This window comes from Phaethon lepturus, unplaced genomic scaffold, assembly GCF_000687285.1.
Source record: "Phaethon lepturus isolate BGI_N335 unplaced genomic scaffold, ASM68728v1 scaffold19968, whole genome shotgun sequence".
NCBI lineage: Eukaryota > Metazoa > Chordata > Aves > Phaethontiformes > Phaethontidae > Phaethon > Phaethon lepturus.
The window spans coordinates 20,510-46,134 of record NW_010558521.1 but is presented as its reverse complement, the minus strand read 5'-3'; the positions used below and the strand labels follow the sequence as shown (position 1 = coordinate 46,134).

The 25,625-nt window shown below is 43.2% G+C and overlaps 1 protein-coding gene across 1 annotated transcript in view; it reads right to left on the bottom strand.

Moving 5' to 3' along the window:
- LOC104616281 (phosphatase and actin regulator 1-like) overlaps positions 1-25,625 on the bottom strand; it is a gene marked incomplete at both ends in the record, with an annotated part of 52,412 nt that overhangs the window by 8,306 nt on the left and 18,481 nt on the right. The window contains 2 exon segments of the mRNA XM_010293097.1: positions 22,627-22,783; positions 24,891-25,099. Coding sequence (XP_010291399.1) covers positions 22,627-22,783; positions 24,891-25,099 — 366 coding nt within the window.

Here is a 25,625-nt window from a genome sequence, read left to right as displayed (position 1 = left end):
GGATTGCTGCCATGCCTTATTTCATTTAACTTCACAGGGGCTGCACGAGACTGTCAAGAGGCCAGAGGTCAGGAAAGAAGTGTCTCATTAGCAGCACAATCAGAATAAACTGGAGAAAACGGAGGTGAGGAAGGAGCCTGGTGCAACAGCAAAGAACAGATCCACTTGTGAAAACTGTAAGAATTGAGTGGGATGTGCAGTGCTGCTGCTGGTCAGAAAGGCAACTCTGGCTGTTTCATGGAGCTGTAAGAGCAGAGGTGTCTACCCAAGGAACAGGCAAGACAGGCCTTAAAAAGTAACAAACTTTACCAGCACTTTCTGTACCTAAAATCTCTTGTGTGAACGTGCTTGACCTTCACTGTGCCATCCATGCAGTTTTACAATAAGCTTCAGGTATTCAACAGGATAGGAAAGTTTGTTTTTTGTAATTCGTGCTTTGCAATGTATTTGCCTGGTCTATACTTTGTATAGACATCTCTGGAAGTGTTCAAAAAACGAGTGGATGTGGTGCTTCAAGACATGGTTTAGGGAACATGGTGGCGCTGGATTAATGGTTGGACGCGATGATCTTGAAGGTCCTTCCCAACCTTAGTGATTCTGTGATTCTGTGATTCTGTATGTTTTTGCAATATTGCTAACAGCGTTTTTGCAAATACACTGATAAAGGTTTTACTACGAAGAAAACCTTCCCAAGATTGATGGTCACATAAAGAAAGCTTTGATAGGATTTGACTGAGAAAATAATATCCAAATGAGATTGTCAGTGAAAAATAAGTTTGCTCAGATTTACAAAGATAAACTTGACAGCAAACTGATTTTCTGAATTAGTTCCCTGCATGATCAAAATGCACTACACTCCTTGTGCTAGAACTATACAACAAGAGCTAAGCAGCTCTTTATAAGGACATTGTGTGGTGGGTTTTTTTGTTTGTTTTTTTGAGGGCTGGGCTGGACACATGATGGTGGATGAGTAGGAGTTTTGGGGCAGGAGGGACGATTGTGCAAAATCAATTGCTGTAGACTCCAAGTATCGGCTGGTGGGGGTGTAATCTCTTCAAGGAGCCAGAGGAAAGGCAGGCAGCGTTTTCACTGAAGGATGTTACTCTTTGGAGCCTGCTCAGCAAACTGAGAACTCAGAATGGGAAGCTTCTGCTCCATGTGGCAGTGTCCTGCAGTGGCAGTAAAAGGAAAAACTGGCTGTATATCTCCCCAGGCAATACAAAACACTTAAATTAAGAGCCCACGCAGTGATGCTTACCCTGATCTGCAGTGTGGCCATACCCAGAGGGCTCTCAGGACAGCTGCCAACTAGTTCTGGGGGTGAGGGTCAGATTTTTGCAGCCCTTGTGTCTGGTAGCACCGCTGAAGCAAGGCGCTCCTGGCTGCCTCAGCTGTCCCCTACTAGGAGTCATGGGTTTTCTCCCCTTAGTCTCTTGTTTTGTTGTGGATAAGCTCTGAGAAAGAGCTGGTTAATGCCATCCAGCTCATTGTAGTGTGAACAGGATGGTGTTGGATATGTGTTTTCTGGGTATCAGGAATTCATCTTTGCCTCTGCCCAGAGGGCAAGAAAATTTAAGAGCTGTACCTAGCATGACTGGATATAGTACAGGGCTTGCTGGAAAACTGATGCCCCACATACTTGCCAGGCTTGTTAACTCTGAGCATTTGCAGATCCAAGAGGCAGAACCCAGCAGCTCTCCAGCGCTTGAATGGTGACATCTGGGGTGCGTGACCCAAGAGCAAGACTGATGGGCAAACAGGTCACGGGTGGTCACAACAGGGCACGCAGCGGTATGGTGAGGTGATCAGAACACCATCAAAACGTGTTGGAGCCCAGCCACTCTCACACAGCTGCTCCTGAGGACGTGGTTCACCTTGATGTAAAACAACTTCTGAGCGCAGTGGGGCATAACCTCTGGAGCAACTCTTGAATTTATTCTGTAGATGCAAATCTTTTTACTCAGTTACAGCTGGTTTCATACCACCCTAGAGATTGCTCTAAGGGAGGAGCAGATCTGAGCTGGGCATGTGAGAAGCCAGCTGCTACAAAGAACTACTTGTCACATTGCTCTTTAGTTGGCACAAATGAGCACGACCGAAGAGAGTAGAACCACGCTGATTTACATCAACTATATAATTTGAGGAAAATTCAATGGGAGTAGAGAGTCTTACTGTTGCTTAACTTAGCTTGCCTTTCCCAATAACAATGCTGATAGCAAAGCAATATTGATGAAGTATAGGCTACCAGGGGCTCTTTGCACTCCCATGCCAAGCACAGAAAATTGGAATAGAAAAACAGGGGAACGGAAAATCTTGTATTTGCTTCTGCCAGTTAACTGTTAGCAGAGGGCAAGAATGAATTACCTCCTTTCCTTACATCACTGCACAATGAGCAAAAAATATTTGTAAGCTTGGGGGTTCACTTTCTCTAAAGTATCAGCCCAGATATTGCCAGCCAGACTTCAGGGTCTAGAGAGAACTGTCTTTCTCCTAACATTTATAAAAAGGGATTAAGTACAGTTTTATCAATGAGTGAATAAACTGAAGGCATATTAAATAGAAAATCCCTACCCAAAGAAGCAAATGTGAGAGTTTTACACCATTAAAATTCCTGTACTAGACTCCATTAACATGTTGGATAATTTGTAGGATACATTATCTCTTTAAGCTCCCTCTCCTGTGTGACAAGCCTCCTGGTATCAGCTGTGATAACACGCCTTATAACTCCCTTTCCTGAGAAATTAAGGCAATAAAACCATAAGGAGTGTTTGCCATGATTCAGTTACCATGTAATGACTGCTCTCCATTTCCCTGTTGATTTTAAACATTCAGTCCCTGGGAGATGGTGGTGCTTCTGCAGCTATAAAGAAACTTGTGGCAATGACTAGAGCAGGCCAAAGTGGGCAGAGACCCCTGTTCATCCCCGGGAAAATAGGTGAAGCACCACTGAGAAAGAGTTTAGATGAGAACTAGTTAGACAATTTTGGTAGGAAGAACTTGCTTTTGGTGAAAATCTAAAAACTGAGAAGTGTAAGTTGAAGGTCTAAGTACTTTCTGATGGTGCCTTACTGGCAGGTACTTCTGCTGCCTCAGCATCCCAGTTTGTTCCCTGGGCTGGACCACCTGGTCCAAGATAACTACAACAGTCCCATGTCCTGGAGGAGAGAGGCAATGCTTTTGCTCAGCAGTTCTTCCTAGTGCACCTCAAAAAATACAGAAGCGGCCTGGCATGCGAACCAACCGGATAACAGCTCCCGTAACACATTTGCAGTCATGTATCCAGCTGGGCTCTGAAGAAAAATCAGATTTTCAACTAAAATCATTCAGATTTTAATTTAGGCTGTAAGCAGTCTTTTACTACCCCCCAAAATTATGCTTATCCCAGACTTGGTTTTGTGTTGAGAAACAGCTTCAATATAAACTTTAAAGCTCAGCCTCGTCTAGATTGCGGTGAGGATTTTTAGGAAAACTAATCAGCAAATTTTCTGCTTGCTCAAGCATCTGTGGATAGTGAAAAATATAACCAAGCTGGCCCTTTGTTTAAAACTCGAAACCTCACCAATTTGTTTTCTCATTCTTTAGCCTGTGTGAATCCATTCTTGACTCATAGCTCAAATAATGCAGTCTTTTCTGTTTCAGCTGACTGAGGGATTGATTTATTATGATTTTGATTTACTCTTGGGAAAGTTAAAATCTCCCCAAGAAAGAACAGGCTGCCCAGATTAAGTGTCCTGGGAAAGAGAATCATATTCAAAATGTAGATTTCAACAATTCATTACGTCTGCATAAAGTTAAGATCTTGCCTATCATATACAGAACATACTTCTTTAAAATACCCAAATAAAGCAGAATCATCTTGGGCCATGAACTCTGTATTTTGTTAAAAGAAATAAAGGAATGACTAGATAGTCCTATGACTCTGAGTAGAAACAGAGTTTTACAGCTGTGTGAATAATGACATACCCAAGTCATCAATCTTTCATTAGACCACAGTATCACAATGCAGACACCTGCATTTTCCCAAGGAATTACTTAATTTCTTATTCTTTTCAAAAGATAAAGCCAAGTAGTGCTAGTCACACAAATTCAGATTTTGGCTCCTTTTTCAATAATACTAACTGCAAAACACTTACTGACATGTGGAACACTGCAAGATGATGCGAGCTTGCGTCTAGCAACCTCAAGCTCTAAAATGGAGCCTCCTCTGTTTTGTTACTGTAGTGTTTCATTAACATCAAACCTTTTAGCCAAATGCTGGCTGTTCACATAAAATACGATCATGCAAGTTTAAATGATTTTAAAAAAAGGGGCATGGTGGAATTAAGATAGTTACACCTCAGGAGCTTTGCAGCATTAATTCTCAAATCTCTTCTCCCTAATCCCAAGAACAAAATATCCAACAGCTGCAGTAGGAAACAAAGAACAATCTTTTTTAGAGGAGGGAATTTACTATGTATCTAATTCAAGAATATATTTTTGGAACAATAAAAATGGGATATTTTTGAGTACTAGAAATGCAGAGGGGAAAACGCACTAAATCTTGGTTGAAAATCTAAAGCATGCCAGCAAAAACAGACTGACGTTAGGACCCATTGTAATAAAGAAAAAAATGTTCTAAAATATTAGCAATTGTCCTTCTGCTGTCTGTACAGCATTGTGAGAAGACACTTGCTTCTCCAAAAGTAATAATATTGAACCAAAAGCTGATTTTACAAAGCTGAAGAGACCATAATTCACAGTTCAAGGTCAATCCATGAATGACTTGAATAAAATGGCACCACAAAAATCAATCAGAGCTGAACAGATTCAGGAAGGTTCTCCTGCCATCTTCTGCACTTACCCAGTTTTGAGGTGTAACCTTGTATTTGGAAGATCTGTAGGAGACCAGATCACCATTAATATATTTGCAAAGGTGTCCCCAGTCTTCTGCAGCCGAAGGGCTTCCTGGACTATCCTATGGCCCATTCTGCCAAAAAACGGACCTGAGGCAGGGGTCCAGACCCCTTCAGCCCTCTGTCACCCAATCAAACCAGTTGTGACTGGAGTTGTGACACCACCCCTGGGTGTTTTTAGCAACTTGGATTAAACAAATTTGTGGTATCACTCTAGTCTCCAGCACATGGCTGCTTCTTACCATAAAAGTTACACTCTTAAAAGCAGAGCCGCCTCCAAGCCAGAACCAGAATGGTGGAGGCCCCTTCCCTCTTGGCATGTCCCCCTGCCCAGCTCCTGGTGCTCAAGGAAGCTCGCACGGTTGAGCATGGTTTGATAGAGGAATAAAGCAGTTATTCCTGTGCACGTCTGGTGGCCTCGCGATGGAGAGAGGAAGCAACGCTTTAGGCAGGAAGAAGGTCTGTGGGTCCAGGGAGGAAACCACAGAGGGAGGCTGAGGGATGACAACGGGAGCACATCCCCACGCCCCAAACCTCCTACAACCCTCTAAAACCCCCCACTGATCTTTCCCAGCGCCCCTGTCCTCTAAGAGTTCTCTTCTGAGAAATCTGCTGCCACAGACCGAGGACAAGCTAAGGGCTGAAGCATGTAACGGAGGAACCACCTTGCCTAGAGTTGGCTGGCGTGAGGGCTCTTGATCGGTCTCTGTGGACCACAGCAACTACATGCTGATTAAGTACGGACCGCAGTGACTGCGTGCGCGTGGCCTGTGCATTAGCAGGTATCTTGCGCTTCCAGCACTGTCAGTATGCAATTTGTCTAATTAAAAAAGCAACAGCACCCTAACTTCTTATTCACATATGCACTAACGCCGCTGTAATCCTAAAATCTCAATCCAAAATGCAGAAAGCTGTTGGTTTTAACGAAGGAAACTCAGGCGGGGAGCTTCACCAGCTTGCAGACGGCATGCTCGACACTTGAAAAAGTCTCCTCTGTTCCTGCAGCAGCTACAGACCACTCAAAGAACGGAGAGAGAGGAATTCTGTATATACCCTGACCGTGTTAGTTTGTCACACACCATTCTACCAGTGCCAGCATGAAGGCAGGCAAACAAACAATACTGCAGAAATAAAATTCGTCTCCAAACAGGCACTTTACATTGGTAAAATGTTAAAAAAGCGCAACTTATCCAGTTTCCAAGAAATGAATCAAAAGCTAAAATACTCAGTAACTCGGAACAGCCACAATACAGGAATTCCAAATAAATACATTTATAACAGAAGTTGGCAGCGTTAGCCATTCAGAACCATGATAATTCAGTTTCTGGGAGAAAAGATGTATGGGAAATAGCAGGGTGCCCACACATTGTCTTGTTACTGAAGTGAAAATCCTGGAAGTGAATGAATCTGAAAGCTTTAAGAGTGATTAACGATTTTGTGCCAGAGGGATTTCAGACCCCCAGATTGCATGGTGATAAATAGCAGGGAATTACTGCAAAGGGCTACGTCTTAAAATGTTCATTTGGAGTTTAAGAATTAGGTCTGGGTGAAATGTTCGTGATGAACAGTAACATTGCTGAAAAATTGAGTTCGATCAGGTCAGAAGTCATCTGTGAGGTAAGGTCAAACTTAGTGAATAGTTTCAGCTGAGAAAACAATTCACTAGGCATACTTCTCTAAAAAAAAAAAAAGTTTAAAAAAGCATTAAAAAATGCATTGGACAAAATACTGGGTTCTGATCTGAAATGCTAGTTTTTTAGTTTGCAATAAAAAATTAATGCCTAGACTTGCTATTTTTATTCAGTTTTCCCTATCTATCTCACTTGTTAATTATTTCGTTCCATTTGAGTACCGAATGCAAAAAAGCCCTTATTCAGCCAAATGCAGTAGACACAACTCTTCCTGCAGTAACTGCTATGGCAGTTACCAGCGCAACTCTACTGAAGCAGGTTACAAGGAGAGCTCTCCCCAGCAGCCGCGCTGCCAGCTGCAGTGCAGATGCCTCAGTTGTTCCTAGCCATTTAATGGTCACATCTGGATCTGTGGTACCTGCTGATCAGACCGGGTCTTTGGATACATTTTACAATGTTGATTTTTTTGTATCTGCATCACTGTTTGCGAATTCAGTTCTTACCTTTTCCAGAGGATTTCATGTTTCACCACCCTACACAAGAGATTTGTGCATTGTATAAATTCCCACCTTGTTCAGGAACACAACCTGACCCTTTCCAGCTGGTGTGTATTTAACACCTTCACTGCCAGTGCCTACTTCTGCCTCTATGCACTAGTAAAACCTAGAAATATTTTGTTTTAAATCATAGCATCTCATGGCACATCAGTGAAAACATGCTGCACCAGAGACGGAAAATACCAAGAGTGTCTAGTTTAAAAAAAAAAGAACCTGGTTACAATTAAAAAACCTCACGCTTTAGGAAACTGCACAGTTGTTATTTTGACAAGATATTAGACACGACTTGCTCACAATTATATTATCACCTTTAGGTTTAGATCTGGCGGCTTAAAAGCATAACAAGATATTTTCCCATCTGTATTTTCTTCTCTCAAAGTTACTGAGACACACATAATTAGTCTGAGGCTAAATTTGGACCATAAAGTGATAATCTTCGGGTTTTTTTCTTGCTTCGTAAGTATTTCCACAGCAAAACAAATGGAACGTTACAAAGAGGCTTACTACATTGAATAAGGAATTAGCAGCCGGAATCAATAATCTCCAAAGTAACAAAGATCCTATTTCCAGGCAAATACTCTTAACTTCAAAATAAGCAAAAAACCACCCATGAAACAAAACTCTGGCAAAGGGAGAAACAAACCCTATGTGATATGCTGAACAGGCTGCAGCCTTTCTCTTAGTCTTCTGCATAGTGTGACATTAGCTCTTCCCATTTTCCCCCTGAAGTTTTGAGGGCTCAGTTCAACACCTGCTTAGTTTCACCAAGTTTCTCCACTCTTAGTTTTCTAACATCAGGTGCCTGTACTCTTGCCTGCACATTCCCCTGCTCCCCCTGACACTTTATCAATGTGAAAACCTGCTTCATTATCACAATCTAGCTGCTGAGGGAGACCAGTAGCTTTTTCATTACTTTTTTCCTTAATGAGAGCTCACGTAGAACTAAGGAGGGGGAGGGAATGCCCAGCGGCATCTTCTATCTTCCTCATATAAAATGGGAAAGAAACCTGTTCCTGGCCCAGCTGACCTGAAGAGTCATTTCTCCTTTACACTTCAGACACTTCACTTCTTAAACCCCATTGCGACAGTGTTGTAGATGTCTTCCCTGTGACATTTCAAATGAGGGTGCTATTAAAACCCACATTTTTGCAATTGTTTGTCCTCTCAAGAAAGGCTGCCTTGAATTGGTGATTGTTTTTTGAGCTCCTTACTGATCTGAATAGTTTGTGCAGCTGGCATTCAGGCACAGAGGCTGAAGAGAGTTAATATTTAAAATGTTTTGTATGCATAAGATGAGCAAAGTTTGTTTGTTCACGGCTGCTGACATGCCATAGGAGTAGCTTGGATTTCCCCGCAGGGCACACTCAGATGCCAGAACTGAAATACCTCTGTCCTGGGCTTTCAGTGCCCTGGTTTTGTGGCATCCACTTGTTTTCTGTATATCCAGCTGCAGTGAAGGCAAGGAGAGGGGGCTTGGAGAGAGGTAGCAAAGGGAATCAGCACAGTCACCCTGATAAAATCCCTTCTGAACACATATCGATGATGCACAAAGTGTTTGTAAAGCTAGAAGCTGCACCTACTGCTATGGAGAGGCTGCAGACTGGCACCAAAACACGCTGGCAGAGGTGGCCTGGGCAAACAGATACGGTGCCTGCTTCCTAGCTTTTCTCAGCTTCATGATTAGTTTAAAAGATGCAACTTCTCAGGCATCAGCATTGAGTTGAAGTAAAAAAAAACACTCTCTCAGTCCCTCCTTCCAGCCCCCACTGGCCACAGCCATGTGGACTTGTATTTTTCTTCACAAGCACACCAAATTTACATCTGTACCTTATAGTTTATTGGGTGTTAAGCCCCCTCTCATGACTAGAGATTACCTCGTGCTAATAACAACTTTGCCTCTGCTCGACAGCACTGGTGCTCTGCTGAGCCCAGCTAATGAACACCAGCTGCTAAGGAAGAGGGGGGGAAAAATGTCTCGCAACCACTAAACTGACAGCTTTTCAGTGTTTTTGGCAAGATGTGCACCAAATACATGCTTCCATCCTATTTCTTACCAGAGCCATTAGAACATTGCTGTACTCTGCACTATTGGAGATCACTGCTGTTGCATAGATACCAGAGAGAGCCACTGCAGGTTGTCTGGGACGTTTCTGAGAGGAGCAAGCTCCCAATTCCCCAAATTGAGAAAGAACAGTAAATTGCTCTTTGTCTCTGGATCCACCCAGAGACAGAAAGTTTTGAAGGCAGATCTTAAGGTTCTGCTTCAGATAGCTAGAAGAGGAGAAAAGACCTATACAAGAGTGCAAGGAATTTGAAAAACTCTTGGAAGTGAAACTGGGACTGTTTTTTTTTTGCTATAGCAGAGGTAGACTGAGGGGATGGGAAGGTGTAGGGCTGAGAGAAATGTTTGTTGAGGGAAGTGGGGCATCTGGAGTTGATTTCCATGTGAATACAGAATGCCTGAGAGATATTCTTGTTTAGAAACTAAGTCCTGGTAATTTTTTCCATGGAGCAGAGCACAAGGACTTTGGTCTCAAGGGCTAACCCCACACTCTCTTGGAACTGAAGTGAGCTAGAGATTTTTATGGTCTACATGTCATAGACAAGCATTTGTCAGAGCTTATGACCTGGATAAATTGTCTGTGCCGGCAGCATCATTGTGCAATAACCCAAAGCAGGAGAAATTTGTCAAGCATTGTATCAGAATAGGTTTATGAGACACAATCACAGTAACCTTAGACTGGGGGAGTGAAGGGAATCAGGATTTGGGAAAGTCTGAGACAGAACTTGGCCACTCTGCACTGCCAAAGACACACAAAAAATCAGCCAACAACGTCTTGCACTTCAAAAGGGAAAGATGTTGCTAATACACAGAGACTTTATCAGCTCTTTTGATGCCTTGTGCAATCACAGAATGGTGGAGGTTGTCAGGGACCTCTGGAGGTCATCTGGTCCAACCCCCCTGCTGAAGCAGGACCACCTAGAGCCAAGACTGTGTCCAAATGGCTTTTGAATATCTCCAAGGAGGGAGACTCCACAACCTCTCTGGGCAACCTGTGCCCATGCTCGGTCACCCTCACAGTGAAAAAGTGTTTCCTGATGTTCAGAGGGAACCTCCTGTGTTTCAGTTAGTGCCCACCGCCTCTGGTTCTGTCACTGACCACCACTGAAAACAGCCTGGCTCTGTCCTCTTTGCACCCTCACTTCAGGTACTCATATACATTGATGAGATCCCCCTGAGCCCTCTCTTCCAGGCTGAACAGTCCCAGCTCTCTCAGTCTTTCCTCATAGGAGTGATGCCCCAGTCCCTTAATAATTTTCAAGGCCCTTCGTTGGACTCTCTCCCATATGCCCATATCTTTCTTGTACAGAGGAGCCCAGAACTGGACTCGGCACTCCAGGTGTGGCCTCAGCAGTGCTGAGTAGAGGGGAAGGATCTCCCCCCTCGACCTGCTGGCAGTACTTTGTATCATCAGCCCAGGATACCATTAGCCCTTTTTTTCCCACCAGGGCATGCTGCTGGCTCATGCACAACTTGGAGTCCACCAGGACCCCCAGATCCTTTTCTGTCAAGCTGCTCTCCAGCATATACTGGTGCATGGCATTGTTCCGCCCCAGGTGCAGGACTTGGCACTTGCCTTTGTTGAACTTCATGAGATCTCTGTAAGCCCATTTCTCCAGCTTGTCAAGGTCCCTCTGGATGGCAGCACAACTCTCTGGTGCCATCAGCCACTCCTCCCAGTTCTGCTTCATCAGAAAGTTTGCTGAGGGTATACTCTGCCCATCATCCAGATCATTAATGAATGATGTTAAAAAGGACTGGACCCAGTATTGACCCCCAGGGGTATACTGCTAATTACCTCTCTCCAGCTAGGCTTTGTGCCACTGATCACCAGCCTCTGGGACCAGCCATTCAGACAGTTTTCAATCCATCTGCCCATCCAGGCCATACTTCAACAACTTCACTGTGAGGATCTTATGGGAGACAATGTTGAAAGCCTTACTGAAGTCTACGTAGACACTATCTACAGCTCCCGCCTTGTCTACCAGGCCAGTCATTTCATTGTAGAAGTTCATCATGTTTGATCAAGCATGACTTCCCCTTGTGAATCCATGTTGACTACTCCTGATTACTCTCTTGTCCTTCACATGTCTGGATATGGTTACCATGATTAGCTGCTCCATCACCTTCCCAGTGATCAAGGTAAGGCTGACCAGTCTATAATTCCCTGAGTCCTCCTTCTGGAATGTAGGAGTGACATTTGCTTTCTTCCAGTCTTCGGGTACTTCTCCCAGTTACCATTGTCAATCAAAGAAACATTAAAGAAAATAAAGATAGCACTAAACCTCTAGTACTACTGGGTCAAATTCATCGTTTCATATATACTTTTACACTGAATAGTGAGGGAGCATTGTTCTCTCTCTCTTGAAGATTTTAACATGTGCCCTAATGTTAAATGTGACATGTCTAGTGACAAGGGCACAGAACTGAGAGAAAGGCAAAGTACAATGATAGGCAGGTGGGAGAATCAAATCTGAGGCAGTCAAGTGCGCAATGATCAGGGAAAATGCTGAGGAAAGTGAGCTGTGATGCGTACCATTCCCACACCAATGCCTTGCATTTCCCCATCACTCTGTATCTGCTCCTAAATCCTTCAGACCAAGGCCAAGTGCTGTACAGTATCTTGAACCAGGGCTGGGTGGGGTAGAGGGGGCTATTAGCACTAGTGAAATACAATGAGAAATAAGATAGAATAAAGACTCTGAAGAGAAGAATTAGTCAAGAGAAAGAGGAATAAAACTACTTCCCAAAAATGTGTCACATGTGGTGGGTCTCAGAGGCAAAAATCATATCTTTTCACTGCTGCAGAGCTTCTTTTCATCTGTCATGTTACATTAGGAAACATGACGGAACCTTAAACTCACTGGAATTCAACAGTGCAGTGCAACATGTTGGCAGCTCTTCTAACTGCAGTACAGTATTAGACTTTCTTTGCTAGTCCGAGGGTGAAGCTGAAATGGATGGTGGAGTATCACAGAGATCTATGATCCCCGCAATTGCCCAAGTCTCTCTGTCTCAGAATCTCATCATAGAATCATAAAATAGTTTGGGTTCAAAGGGACCTTTAAAAGCCATCTAGCCCCCCCCCCCCTGCAATGAGCAGGGGCATCTTCAACTAGATCAGGGTGCTCAGAGCCCCATCCAACCTGACCTGGAATGTTTCCAGGGATCGGGCATCTACCACCTCTCTGGGCAACCATCCTGATCATAAAAAATCTCTTCCTTATATCTAGTCTGAATCTATCCTCTTTTAGTTTAAAATTATTACCCCTTGTCCTATTGCTACAGGCCCTATATATTATATATTTAGGTCTGCCTAAATGAGGGAAGAGTTAATGGTTCTGGCCCAACCCAAGGGTGAAGGACACCAGGCATTTACACTGAGTTGTTAGCCTGGAAAAGGGAAGGGAGGAAGTCTTTGAGGCTGTTCTGGCCCTGGGACATCAGTCACTCCTTCCCCTGAAAGGGAGCAGAGGGAGGTTTTGGGATCCGCTGGAGAATGTCCTGATGGGGATATTCAAGAAGGCACCAAACTCCTGTCAGGGAAGTTGCTCCCCACTTTGAGACCAATGTGCAGCTGCAGTGTGTCAAGCCTAGCCGTAAACCTGACTCCAAACAAAATCTGACTTCTGCCAGAGGGGCTGCCTGCCCTTTTTCTTTTAGAGCTAAAACCTGGATATTGTGGCCAAGGAAGTCCTTGCACTGGAGCAGAGAGTGCTCCAGGAAAGCCAGGGACCACAGGTCAGGTGCTCTGACTTCCCAGTGCATCCAAACAAGCCAAAGGAGCTCATTGTCCATGCTGGTCATGAGCTTAGCTGGAGGTGGGTCAGCTGATGGGGCTGTGAAAAGACCTTCATGGCAGACAGCCATGGAAGACAACCTTTCCCTGTAGCTTCTGTGAGGACCTCCTGAGGATGGCGTTTACTTGCAGTTCATATCTCCCCATGTACTTCCCCACAGGGAGCTGCACCCACAAGGTGCAACCAAGCTGCCATCCACCATCCCACCAGGTAACTGAGGTCCCCATGCACGTGCAGGAGAAAGGATCCTTGTCCAGGGAGAGTTCCTGTTCCCCACTGAAGGAGTGGACTGGTGCCTTTGCAGCCCCCACTGCTGGAGATCAGGGTCTCCTGTTTGCAAGGCTAGATTTTACATCAAAGCCAGCTGATTGCTGGGAGGCAGGAAGACCACTTCTGTCTTGATTACTGCAACAAAGGAAATTGTGAAGACTTTTCCAGCATGCTTAAAAACTCAAATATTCTGCAGGATAAATAGTCCAGCCTGACATTATAGATCCTTGCTCATTTAGCAAATACAATATCTGGAATGCTTATTTTATTACTCATTTACCATTAGTGTTGCTGCCTCCTGAATTCAGGGATGTCAATGAAGTTTCTGAGTTTACCTTGGTGCTAACATGTTTTCCCTGTAGTTTGCTGGTTTGAAAATTATTTATCAAAGGCAAGCAATGAATATTACAGTCTGCATACTTACAGACATGTTGGTATGGTCTAATGTACATGAGAACACTTCTGCTTCACCACTAATATTATTAACGTAAATGGTAATTCTACATGGTTGGGTCTGAGGCTAAGGACTTAGTTTAATCCCCACATATGGTCTGTGCAGTGCTTATGAATCCCAGTGCACTGAAATATGAGCATAATTCTCATCCACGCTTGACTCTAAAAGACCAGTTGTAACTTTTCTGCGTGTATGCAAAAAAGTCCCTGTTCATCTCTAAGTGATCCTCATGTTAACAGTATGTCTTAGGGAAAACATGCAAAATTCCAACCTTACATAATTGTACCAGGTGTAATGGTCAGTATATTTACTTTCTTGGTACATTTGTCCAAAAGACATTTAATCCTGTATAAAACAAACATATAAAACGTGAAATCCTATTTACTACAGGGCCAACTCTTGAAAAAGTCACCTCAATTTACTCAGAAACAATAACCTGGATATGAAACTCCTACATTCTGGTCATAGACAGATGACCATGCATACAAGTTAGACTTAGTTCTCTAGCAGTCATGCTCATGCTCACAGTAATAACCACAGTGCACATATATGAGCACATATATATTTAAAAGCTGATTGGAGTCAGGATAAAAAATTGATTTTATGTATTTGACTCCTTTACAAGGATTACCTATGTTAATGTCCTGCACACCTGTTGCCAAACAGGCCATAATACACTGGAAAAAACTGCAAACTGTAACTTCCGAGAGAGGCTAAATATTTTTCTCAAAAAGCAACTCTTCCATTTTATAATCATCAGCCTATAAAGTGAAATTTATTCCTGCCAGTCTGCTTCTTTTATGTACTTGTACTGCCATCTGATTTGTTTCCCTTACAGAAATTACAAGGTCACCCAAGCTGAGCAACAGTTGTGCTTGTGATTAACTCCCCATGATCAGTAGACATAAAACATGAAGATTTATGGTTAGATTTTCTCAAGGTAGAAATTTATGAGCTAGTTCTTAATGGAGCTGCCCTAAATTTGTCAGCATTAACTGGTAAAAGAAAAAAACCAAACAAACCACCTTTGTTTTCTTCTTTGAAAGCCAGAATATATTTTGAATCAGCTACTTCCTTGCTCGTGTTTGTTTCACCTGTTTTTATTAATATTTGTCATTCTTTTACTCAAAAGAGAGCATTGCATGGGCTCCACGCGGCCTCTTGTTTACTGGAGAAATAAAAGACTATTTCTATCACCGACATATGTTATTTCATTACTGCCATAAGCTTGCATTATATCACCATGGATTATTTTGCCCAGCAGAGAAATGTGGCTTCCTCTGAGGTAAAAGCTGACGGTGGTTTGACAACTAAAAGCAACACTGCAATCAATCTGGGACAGAAAACGAAGGATACCACACCCCACTGAAACTGCAAAGGAAACTAAGGTAGACTGTATTTGTCTCGGCTGTGTTGACAGACTGAGTTAGACCTCAAATACAGACTGTGTTGGGGGCTGAAGAGGATGGGAAGCACGAAGGGGAAACTGTAACCCCATAATGTGTTCTGCCTCGGCTTCTGCAGAGAAAGGGTGGGAGGAACAGATGTTGCAACGACAACGTGGATGACTTGCACTGCTTCCATGGGAGCTGGCGAGAGGAGCAGTGACGGACCCCAGGAATAACAAATACCTTCCTGCACTGGCGACATCTCTGATTGAAATGAACTTTTGACACAGAGAAAACATTTTCCATTTCATCAGTGGTCACACGGGTGCCTCTGAGGAGACCTTGCCCTGAAATGCTGCTTCCTGCGGCTTGCTGTCTACCATTAAGAGCATTCCTCTCCCCAGCACAACATTCCTCCTCCTTTATAATAACGTAAATAAACTGTCTCTGCACATTTGGAGCCCCGCCTTCTAAGATGGAGAGAGACATCTGCCCAAGGACAGACTACATCCATTCTGTGAGGCTTTGCCTTCATACATAGCAAAACATCTGCTGGTCCCGGTTGAGTGAAACTGGTGGCAGCAGGGATTCATCCCAACCCAAGGTGGCCCTGCGACAGAGAAGAGGTCACACTGCCAGGGCCCATCCAGATCATAGGTCAAGGACACTGTTCATCCCACAAACGAAGGAGTATGTAGAGGTGATGTGTTTTGCGGTGACATTACCCTCTGTCACCTCCTCCTTCCCTGGATTGCTCCATTGACCTTTTGCCATAGTAAATCTGAACCATAAATTACTGAGATGAAGCAAATTCATGCTGTTGGTTGTTGAAATTCGTATCAAAACAATAGTAATAGCATTATTCATGATGTTAGACTTGTCTTTTTCTGTGATCAACGATGACGCTAGCTATGAAAATTACTTATATAAAGAGACAAGTTCAAACCATGCTCAGAAATGAGGATCCTTGTCCTACTGAAACACAGAAATAGATGTCTAAAGAGATCCTGATGTCTGGGTGTTTTTTCAAAAGCACACAAACTTTGCTGTCAATGAGAGTTTGTCAACTAGTGGAATTTTCCAAAGTTCACAGGTACATATGTACATCTGGAGAGCCCGACATATCTTAAATATATATATATGTGCAGATGTGTTTTTTTCAGTGGTTTGCCTGAGGTTGTGACACCCGTGGAAGATGCAGCCTTCCTAGAGCGTTTTAACTACAAAGCCACCTTTCCTTTCAGTGCAACAGAGCTCGCCAGGACACCAATCACAGAAAAAAGGCCTGACAAGGGCCTTGAGAGCCCATCTTCCATCTGTACCCCACACAGAACCCCGATCAGTTCCGCTCAGAGTATTTATTCCTGGTGGTTGATCCCAGGTGCATAATGATAACTCAGTTTCAGCTTGTTGCCCATAGATAATCACCTGCTTTTGCTGCCTTCCTCCTGATGCTAAGGGCAATTTAGATAGCTCCCTCAGGGTTTCTCACAAATGTACAGCTTCCTCATGAAGTTAAACTAAAGGGAAACAAATGCCATTTTCCCTGTGTACCATCACAGCTAAAACCCAGGCTCAGCCTTTTGCGGCTTTTTTTGGTCGCCCCATTCATGCATCTAGTGCTGTCACATCGTCCCCTCTAATCCAGGATTTAGATGAGCTTGTTCACCACAATCCCATTTTCCGTGTGATTTATCGCCAGCACCCGACATGCGCAGAGGCAAGCTCCACAGAAACACGCGCGCGCACGCGCTGCCGTTGGGGATGAGCTCTTGCTTTAGGCACTTGCTTTTCTCTCATTAGGGGAAGCTAACAATAAGTTTGAGAATTGCAGACGTCAGAGGTAATTAGGAAGAAATTATTTCACGTTACTCAACAAAATGAGGTCTGTGAATAAAGCCTAATCCTGCTGTCTGCCCATTCTTTTTATCCCTAAATGACTCGGAGATGGGGAGGGCACAAAATGCTCTCCACAGTGCTGGATGGGGAGCAGCCATGAGGAGATTCAGCTATGCTCGATGGGGGCCATCTTGCTGCCACCCTCTGGCTGAACAAACCCTTCCCTCAACGGGACTGCAATTTAAGTAATTTATCATTTCAAAAAGCTGAATCTCCTCACAGACTAATTTTTTAGTAAATAAAAATGATCACTTTGGACTATTCGGTCCCCTCAGGCATTTTAACAACTGTGCAAGCCTTGCAGACCAACCCTTCCTCAGCACTGGTAATATCTTTGTCACCTTCATGGTGATGCTGAAGACACAATCCTTTTCCCAAATTGCCCAGTTTTTCTACTCTTTTTATGGTTCATGTCTCTCCTTCTGTTTACAAACACGCTCTGTTGCTCTTACTCCTGAGTATTCCCCTCATGCAGATGGACACGTGGACAACCAGCACCTGATGTGAACAAGTCCAAAAATCTCACAGCAGCCATATGACATTTTAAAAACCAATAGCAATTTTTTATACTTGTGGGAATTCACCAAGTTCATTTCATCAAAGGATTTCTGTTTCTAGGCAGTATTTTTCAGTACAGCTGAGGAAGACGTAGTATTGATCAGGGAATGCGTAGAGTAGATTACCCTTCTGATCGAGGTAATAGGTGACCATCATCTGTCAAACCTGCCACTCCATAACAAAGATTTATGACTTTTCATGGTACATTTCTCAGTCACAGACATCTCACTACTATTTCCAAAGCATCAATGGGACTATAAACACATCTAGCAGGTGTGCATGTCCGTATCTCACATGTACATATTTACAGCCATATGCACCCAGTGACTCTGTGATCTATTTTCATACTTCCTATCCTTTGCCCTGTGATACTTGCAATATACTATTTATATTGCTTCAGAGCAGGAGTTTCCACTTGCTGGTGCAAGGACAGCACCCTATAAGGTATTGTAGTGAATAAATCTAGGGCTACACAAAAAACAATGCACAGCACAACTGTATATCTGACAGAGGAGCTTGACGTTGATTCACTGCTTTAAAGCCAGCAGAACATATACAGTGACACACTCACAGAATTCAGTCAAGCAATGGGATGTCCATCACTCAAAGTCATGAGAGAGGCAAAAGGCAGTGTGTGGACACTGCAAGAAGTTACATTCTTCTTTATTTCTTTCTAATTTAATTATTTTCTATTTAATTAGCTAGTTAATATGCAGAGGGCTTAACGTAACTCCTATAACTGACAGCTGTTGGCATAAGGACACTGCCATGCATTCTTGAAAAGCAGTGGACCAAGATTTCAGCTTTAATACTTCTGTATCTAATTGCTAATGAGTACCTTTGCTAGAGTTGGCGGGGTAAGAGACTCAAAAAAGACTTTAGTCCTTTAGAAAGCCTCTCTCATAGGATGTGTGGCAGATGAGCCACATACATAGTCTAAAGTCACATATTTTCTCAAGGTGCAGGACAGACTTTGTGAAAGACACACAAAGAAACCAGGTCTTCCCAGTTCAAGAGAGTGCGAAGTCCTCAGCAAAGTCTGGTGTAGTGTATAGCTATACAGAAAAATATAGATATATTTTCTCTAAAGAGCTCTTGTGCTTACTAAATAATATGTTGATGAAGGAAATCTGTGTGGTCTCTTACAATCACCATTACGATTCCTTGGTGAAACAGAAGTGCAAGGACCAGCACCGAAGCACCCATCTCAGTACCAGGGGACAGTCCCACAGTCTCTGGGAGACACATGGCTCTGCTGTGCAACACCAATCAGTGCTGGCCCTCCTCCTCACTGGGGCTCCTGACAGGTCATGCCTTTATCATTGCCCCTGAGAGAACCCTGAAGCTCAGATCCAGAGCCTGTCTGAGTCCTTGCTTCACAGGCGTAGCACAGATATGCCCCACTCCTCTCACCTTGATAGCCACCAAAAGCTAAATCCAAGTCCTCCTCCCTGTTGCTCTAACATGAATAACCAGGGGACCAGTGCTTCCCAGCAGGTCCAACATAGCCAGCGAGACAGGCAGAAGGCAGAAGTCTGTCTTTTCCCTCTGCCTGTCAACTTTCAGAGTCCTGTGTTTCCTCCTGTTTTCTCCTTTCTGTCTTATGGTCACTTGTACGCACTTCTTGAGCAGCTGTGAAGCTGTGCAGGCACCAGAGGGATAAAATGGAGGAGGAGTTTGGGAGAAGCTGAGCAGGCAGGAAAAAAGAAAACTATACCCACTTCAAAATTTACTTGAATTTTACTTGAACTTGGCACAGAAGGTCTGCAGTTCACAGTAGAAGTTAATGGAGTTGTAAGGGTTTTTAGCAGCTAAGAACATGGCCTCCAGCATGCATTTCCTATCCCCAAGTCACATGTGGTTATGAGCTGAAGTTCTGTATCTTAATTCACTGTTTGGTCTTTGCTTGGTAGTAGGTATCACATTTTGGAGTATTCCATTCTGGACTAGAAGAGGAGGTCTTCTAATTAGTTGCTGTAATTGCTGTATAAAAACTGCCTAGAAATAGTCTATGGTGCAGTGGCCTATTCATGCAGCTGGAATTCATGTGACGTGGGATCTCCTGCCTTTTTCTAGGACGTATTTTGCCATCTTAGGCGAAAAGCTCCATTTTTGCTTGGATCTACAGGATACACATCAGTGAAGCACTACATTCATGTGAAGTGTTTCTACAACAGGCACAAAGGTCTTAATTGGTCTCATGGCTGTGCTAATATTCAGGTGTGTAGCGGGCCAGATCCTGCTTGTAAGATATGATCTCTGCAGTCTTACCCCCACAACTGGTCTGGTGTAAGTCAGGGCACTATTTTCCCAGCACGGGAAACAGGCAACATGGTGAAGTCCCCTCTGGAGTCTCTCTTCCAGTTGGTGGATGCAATAGTAAAGTCATAACAATTTTCTGGGACTAATTTGAGGTTCAGAAGTTCCAAGCTACATTTAAACAGGATAGGAACAAACAGTTCTGAGACAAACTGATTCCTGGTGCAACTCTAATAAGGCTAGAGGAACTACACCTGGGATGATTTTGGTCCCACACAGTATGTCCATGGTCAATCTCGCAACATTCCTGGCTATAAGCATCTTTAAAAATGATCTTTTCTTTACAGTACTAAATTCTGATCTGCCAAATGTGGCAACCACTGAGCTCTTCCAAACTAAATACTGTGAGGATTATGAATAAATACTGAAGTATCTTAATCAGCCCCTTGGTGAAAATCAATTGTCCATTACAGACAAGAACTATTTGCTGAAGTTTTTATTCTGCATTTTTTACTTCTGTAAGTAGCACATGTGATTTCATTGGCTGGCTATTTTAAACCATAAGGGACCATTCGTGGAACAGTACAAATCCCTCTGAAATCCAAAATTGCCAGCTGCAATTATAGTCTGCATCTAATGTCTTCTCTAAGGACTATAAATGCTTCACTACTTTAATTTTGCTTGGCATTTGCATCACTGTGTGACAAATACTGAGCAATGGCAAAGGACGGATTCAGTAATGAAGTCTGGACAGTAAAGAAATACTGTCCAGGTTGAAATATTCTCTCTATTTCAATGTAATATTCATCAGTCTGTGCACATGGATACATCGCATTTAGATACAAAGCACTGGTAAGAACGGTACCTTCCTTTTTGCTGCTGAAACATCGGTGGCTTTTTGCATATTAGAGATGAGGGAAGTTGTTTTCTCCTTATATTTCTTGATTGTTTTTAACTACTCAAAAGGATGAGATACTAAGTTGTAAATACTAGTAATTAAAAGGTCAGACTGGCAACTATATTATTCCAGATAAGGCTTGTGAAATTATACCAATGATGTCAGTGATGTTATACTGGTATGGTATAAAACTGGAATAAAACAGCAGTGGCTCAGCTATTTTTTTGAGCTTGTATATACACAGTCTTAATTATTTGAACTATTTGTGATTGCCTCTAAGTCGTCTAAGTCCTAGCTATATTAGAAGACACGATCAAGCATTATACCTCAGACTGAATGAGCAGAGATGCAATTGGGGAAGCAAGCAACGACACTGTGAGAATATGGGGCTTACACAGGAAGGGTGCCAAAATTAGTTTCCCTTGTTAAAAAGAGATATGCTGAAGAAACATTCTTTAATGGGAAAAAAGTAGGTTTTGGAGAGGTGAGATATAAAATATTTATAATAAAAATCACCTGGGGCACACTGAGCTGTGCAGAGTCAATGTTTGCAAATGACACTATTTACCTTCATCAGACAGAGATGTAAAACTTCTGAGAGACCGAAGCAATTTAGGCAAATGGGCAACACAGTGGAAATGCTGTTCAATGTCATTGCAAGGTCAAGCAGTGCACAGTAAGACATGCTAAGAGACAACTCTTCACATGCTTCAAAGAGGTTAAAAAAAATCATATAAACACTGGAACCTTGCTATCATGTGCTACTCTCTGGGACCCTGAGCTCCATGTGCAGCTGAAGTCTAACAAGGTATTAGGCTGAATAAAGACTGGACTGAAAAATCACAGTACCAGCAACAGTGTAGCATCGTCTTGCATACTTCGGGCATCACTGCTGAGGCCCTTCAACAGAATACTGAAGAATTAGGTGTTGGAGTTGCCTAAGCCTGATCCAGCACAAAGACTTTCAAAGACAGACCGGAAAGATGTGGTTATTTTATTTCAAAGAGGGCGTAACAAGGCCATGAAAAAAAAGCATGTAAAATATCGAAAGAGGTATTTACCAGGAGCTCCTATTCTTCCTGTCTCCACAACATGGTAGCAGTGTTCTCCCCTTAGCCCTGCCTCTAGCCCCCACCCCCCACCCCAAACCAACCAAAAACCAACCCACCCCAAAAAATCCACAAGAAAATTCCCAACAACTCTCTGGGCGTCTTGTGGTTTTCTCAGCATCACACTGGAGGGTAACTAACAGCATTCACCAGCTCTGCACACCGACAAGTTGGTAATGTAACAGTATTAAACTGATTACAGAAATCATGGCTGGAGCACAGGAGATTCTTAAACATTTCTACCTGACCTCAGTTTACTAATTCTTGACAAAAATCTTCCACGTTTAATGGCAACCCCTCTATACACCATGCAATACAGAAAACCAGACCAGTTGGTGAGTAACACTGGCATGAAGTAGGAAGAGTCTAGGCAGGGTAAATCTGTCCAACCTGACTCAACAAAAGCAGGTACTGAAGGATGTAAGTATTTTGGATCAGGAAAAGACTCAGCTACTCACAGGAGATGCAGTCAGAAAAGAAAATCATACCTCTGCCCTTTGGCCAAACTAATGGTCTATCAAATGGCACCTGCAGCTACATTCCAAAATGTTATCAAAGCTCAACTTTTCCCAATGGTGCACTCAAAAGAACCAAATCCACACAGTTCATGCTGATACTTAAGAAAACCAAAGATCCCATAGGATACGTCAGGAAAATGAAATGGGGCACTGTATGGGAAGTTATATTGGAGCAGAAATAATGTCTAGAGTCTCCTGGTCCACCCCCCACCGGCTTTTCCTCTTGAACACTGTGAACAAACAGATCTCAAATGTTTACAGATTAAGGACAAAAACTGCATCCCACCATGTATTTCCAGAAGCAAGAATTAGAAAAATGTTAATCTCTTACCTTGTTAACTTTGTCCCAATCTGCTGCCTAAGTTCGAGCCTCTCTTCATCAGTCTGCATAGGAAGGATGTTCTTTTCCTCCAGCTCTCGCTTGGAAGGCCTGTTGCTTAGTTTGATTGCTAAAGAGTCCTTTCTGCAGACTTTCATTGCCAGGGAGCCTGTGGGAGAGAGGAAAGGCTCTGCCAAAGGAGGTGTCATCATTTCATTACAGCATGCAGTAGGCAAAGAAGTGCTAGCCAAGGAAGGATACTAGGCTCTCATTTACACTGATATGGACTATGGGAAAAGGCTTGTCAATTAGCTTCACGTGCTCAATTAACCTCAATTCATATCATAATAAGGCAAAGCTGAATTTGGTAGGTATACAGGAAAAAGAAATTAAAATATTGCTCCATAGAGGGAAGTGAAGAAGGGCTTGTTTCAGAATTGCTAGCAGCATCTGTAGCTTTCTCTAGCACAGTGTTTCTGAACCGCATAATGGAATGAATAATTCAACCTCAGAATCTGTGCAGGCAGCAGAGTAGGTAACTCTCTTGCAGTGTACTATTAAGACACCCAAGCTAGCACTAGAAGGAATCAAAAGTCAATCAGAAGCAGCAGAGGCCTCTATGTACATTAATTGACACTTCTTCTCAGGCAGTGACAGTGGCAAAGACACTGTGAAAACCAGTGGCCTTTCATGGCTCAAGCTTGCTTTCCTAGGCTTGCATCCAAAGCAGTCTGAGCAGGGAAGACAGACACAAGCAGAGACACAAACCCATGACAGATTTTGGGCTTTGGCAGTAGACTGTGAGATAGTACAGTTCTGCTCTGTTTCTTAGTTTAAGAGCAAAGACTGCTTCATTTCACTTGCAGGGTAAGGGTGGATTCTGAGGAGATTAAATATGCCTGTTTTAGAAACTTCTTTGTATGTGTTTTAAAAAGGGTGTTGTTTGTTTGTACTGCTCTCAGTTTTCCAAAGAAAAGAAATCCAAGGGCCTGAAATTTCAGCTTTCAATGACCAGCAGGATGACAAGCAGTTGTCATACACAAAGTATGTGTGCTGGTTTTGGCTGGGATAGAGTTAATTTTCTTCATAGTAGCTCGCGTGGGGCTATGTTTTGGATTTGTGCTGAAAACAGTGTTGATAGTACAGAGATGTTTTCGTTACTGCTGAGCTGGGCTTGGACAGAATCAAGGCCTTTTCCTCTTCTCACACCGCCTCACCAGTGAGTAGGCTGGGAGTGCACAAGATGGTGGGAGGGGACACAGCTGGGACAGCTGACCCCAACTGTCCAGAGGGATATTCCAGACCATATGACATGATGCTCAGCATATAAAGTTGGGGGAAGAAGGAGGAAAGGGGGGACGTTCGGGGTGATGGCGTTTGTCTTCCCAAGTAACCATTACACGTGATGGAGCCCTGCTTCCCTGGAGATGGCTGAACACCTGCCTGCCAGCAGAAAGTGGTGAATTAATTCCTTCTTTTGCTTTGATTACGTGCGCAGCTTTTGCTTTACTTATTAAACTGTCTTTATCTCAACACACGAGTTTTCTCACCTTTATCCTTCCCATTCTCTCGCCCATCCCAGTGGGAGCAGTGAGCAAGCAGCTGTCTGGTGCTTAGTCGCTGGGTAGGGATAAACCATGACAGTATGGTATTTTGTCTCCATGGGAGAGCCCTATCACGCCACACTGAGGCAGGAGATGGGTTCCTCAGGTCAGGAAGGGGCCAGAGGTCCCTCTCCAGACTGTAATTGCGATATGGCTATCAATTAACCTCTTCTCTTCTTATCTAAGCCCAATCTTCTGATCACAATCCCTTTCGAAGTATGTGCAGACTTATGATTCTGACATGATTTAATACTTAGTATATATAAAAGCTCTGATTCTCTATCAGTGGCACTTATTTCATCCTCCTGAAGTAACTCTATTGAGCTGATCTTGACTTAAGCCAAACTCTACGGGCCTTCTCTACACCACGGACACCTGGGAAAGTGAATCCAAAAGTCAATTTGGAAGTGAACTAATATAAACCAAACCCAGTCATTTGAATTCTGTCTGACAGCTACCCAGACAAGGATTCATGTAGATTAGGGAAATCACTATAGATTCATACTACTTGTTATTTTGGATTAATTCACCAAGTGTCCCCATGTAGTCAAGCCCTGTGAAAGATGCAAAAGCCACAGTAGAGAAAGAAAATTCACAGGCCTTGTGTTTCCCTTCTGTACTGAGAGTTCAGAGGAAAAAATAATGAGAAAGCAAAAATAGAATGAGTCTTACTTGTAAATAATGAGTTATCCTCATCTTCATCTTCCTCTTCCTCCTCTTCCTGTCTTGTGTAGAGGCAGGAAGAATCTTCATAGTCGGTTTCATGAGGCACATTTTCTTTATTGTCATCGCATTCGATCACAACAGTTGGCACTTGTCTCATGTCTGGAAGGCCCCCAGGTCCTGTTTTTGTAACACTGTCACCTGTGTGTAAGCCAGAGCTGCTGGGAAAGAAAAAAAAATAAATAAAATAAAGGAAACAGATCAATGGAAGACTGAGTTGCTTCTTTCACTGTGTTTAGGAAAGCAGTGGTTTTTCATCCCTTTTTAAGAAGAAATGACATGAAGATCTTCATGACCAGCGAGACATTTAATGGGTTTAACTTGAGTATACACTAAAGTTAAGGTACAACACTTGTTAGGGAAAGGTAGGACAGCATGCAGGCAGAAATACTGACAGCCAAGACTGAGAACAAAAGATCTGCGGCAAATGGAGTCTCAAGGCTTAGCGGGAATTGCACCAGCTACTCAGAGTGATAAGCATGTCTTCAGTCCAGTGCCTGTGTGACCTCTCCACTGGCATTGCAGGCAATAAGGAGACAATGTCTCATCTGAATGCAAACGGTGGAGTAAGAGAGTGGAGGAAGGAAATGTATAGATTGTAGAGGAGGATTGAGAAAAGGCATAGCAAAACCATGACTTGCACTGTTTGGGCAAGTAGATGTTGATTGACTTGAGGGGAAGGCA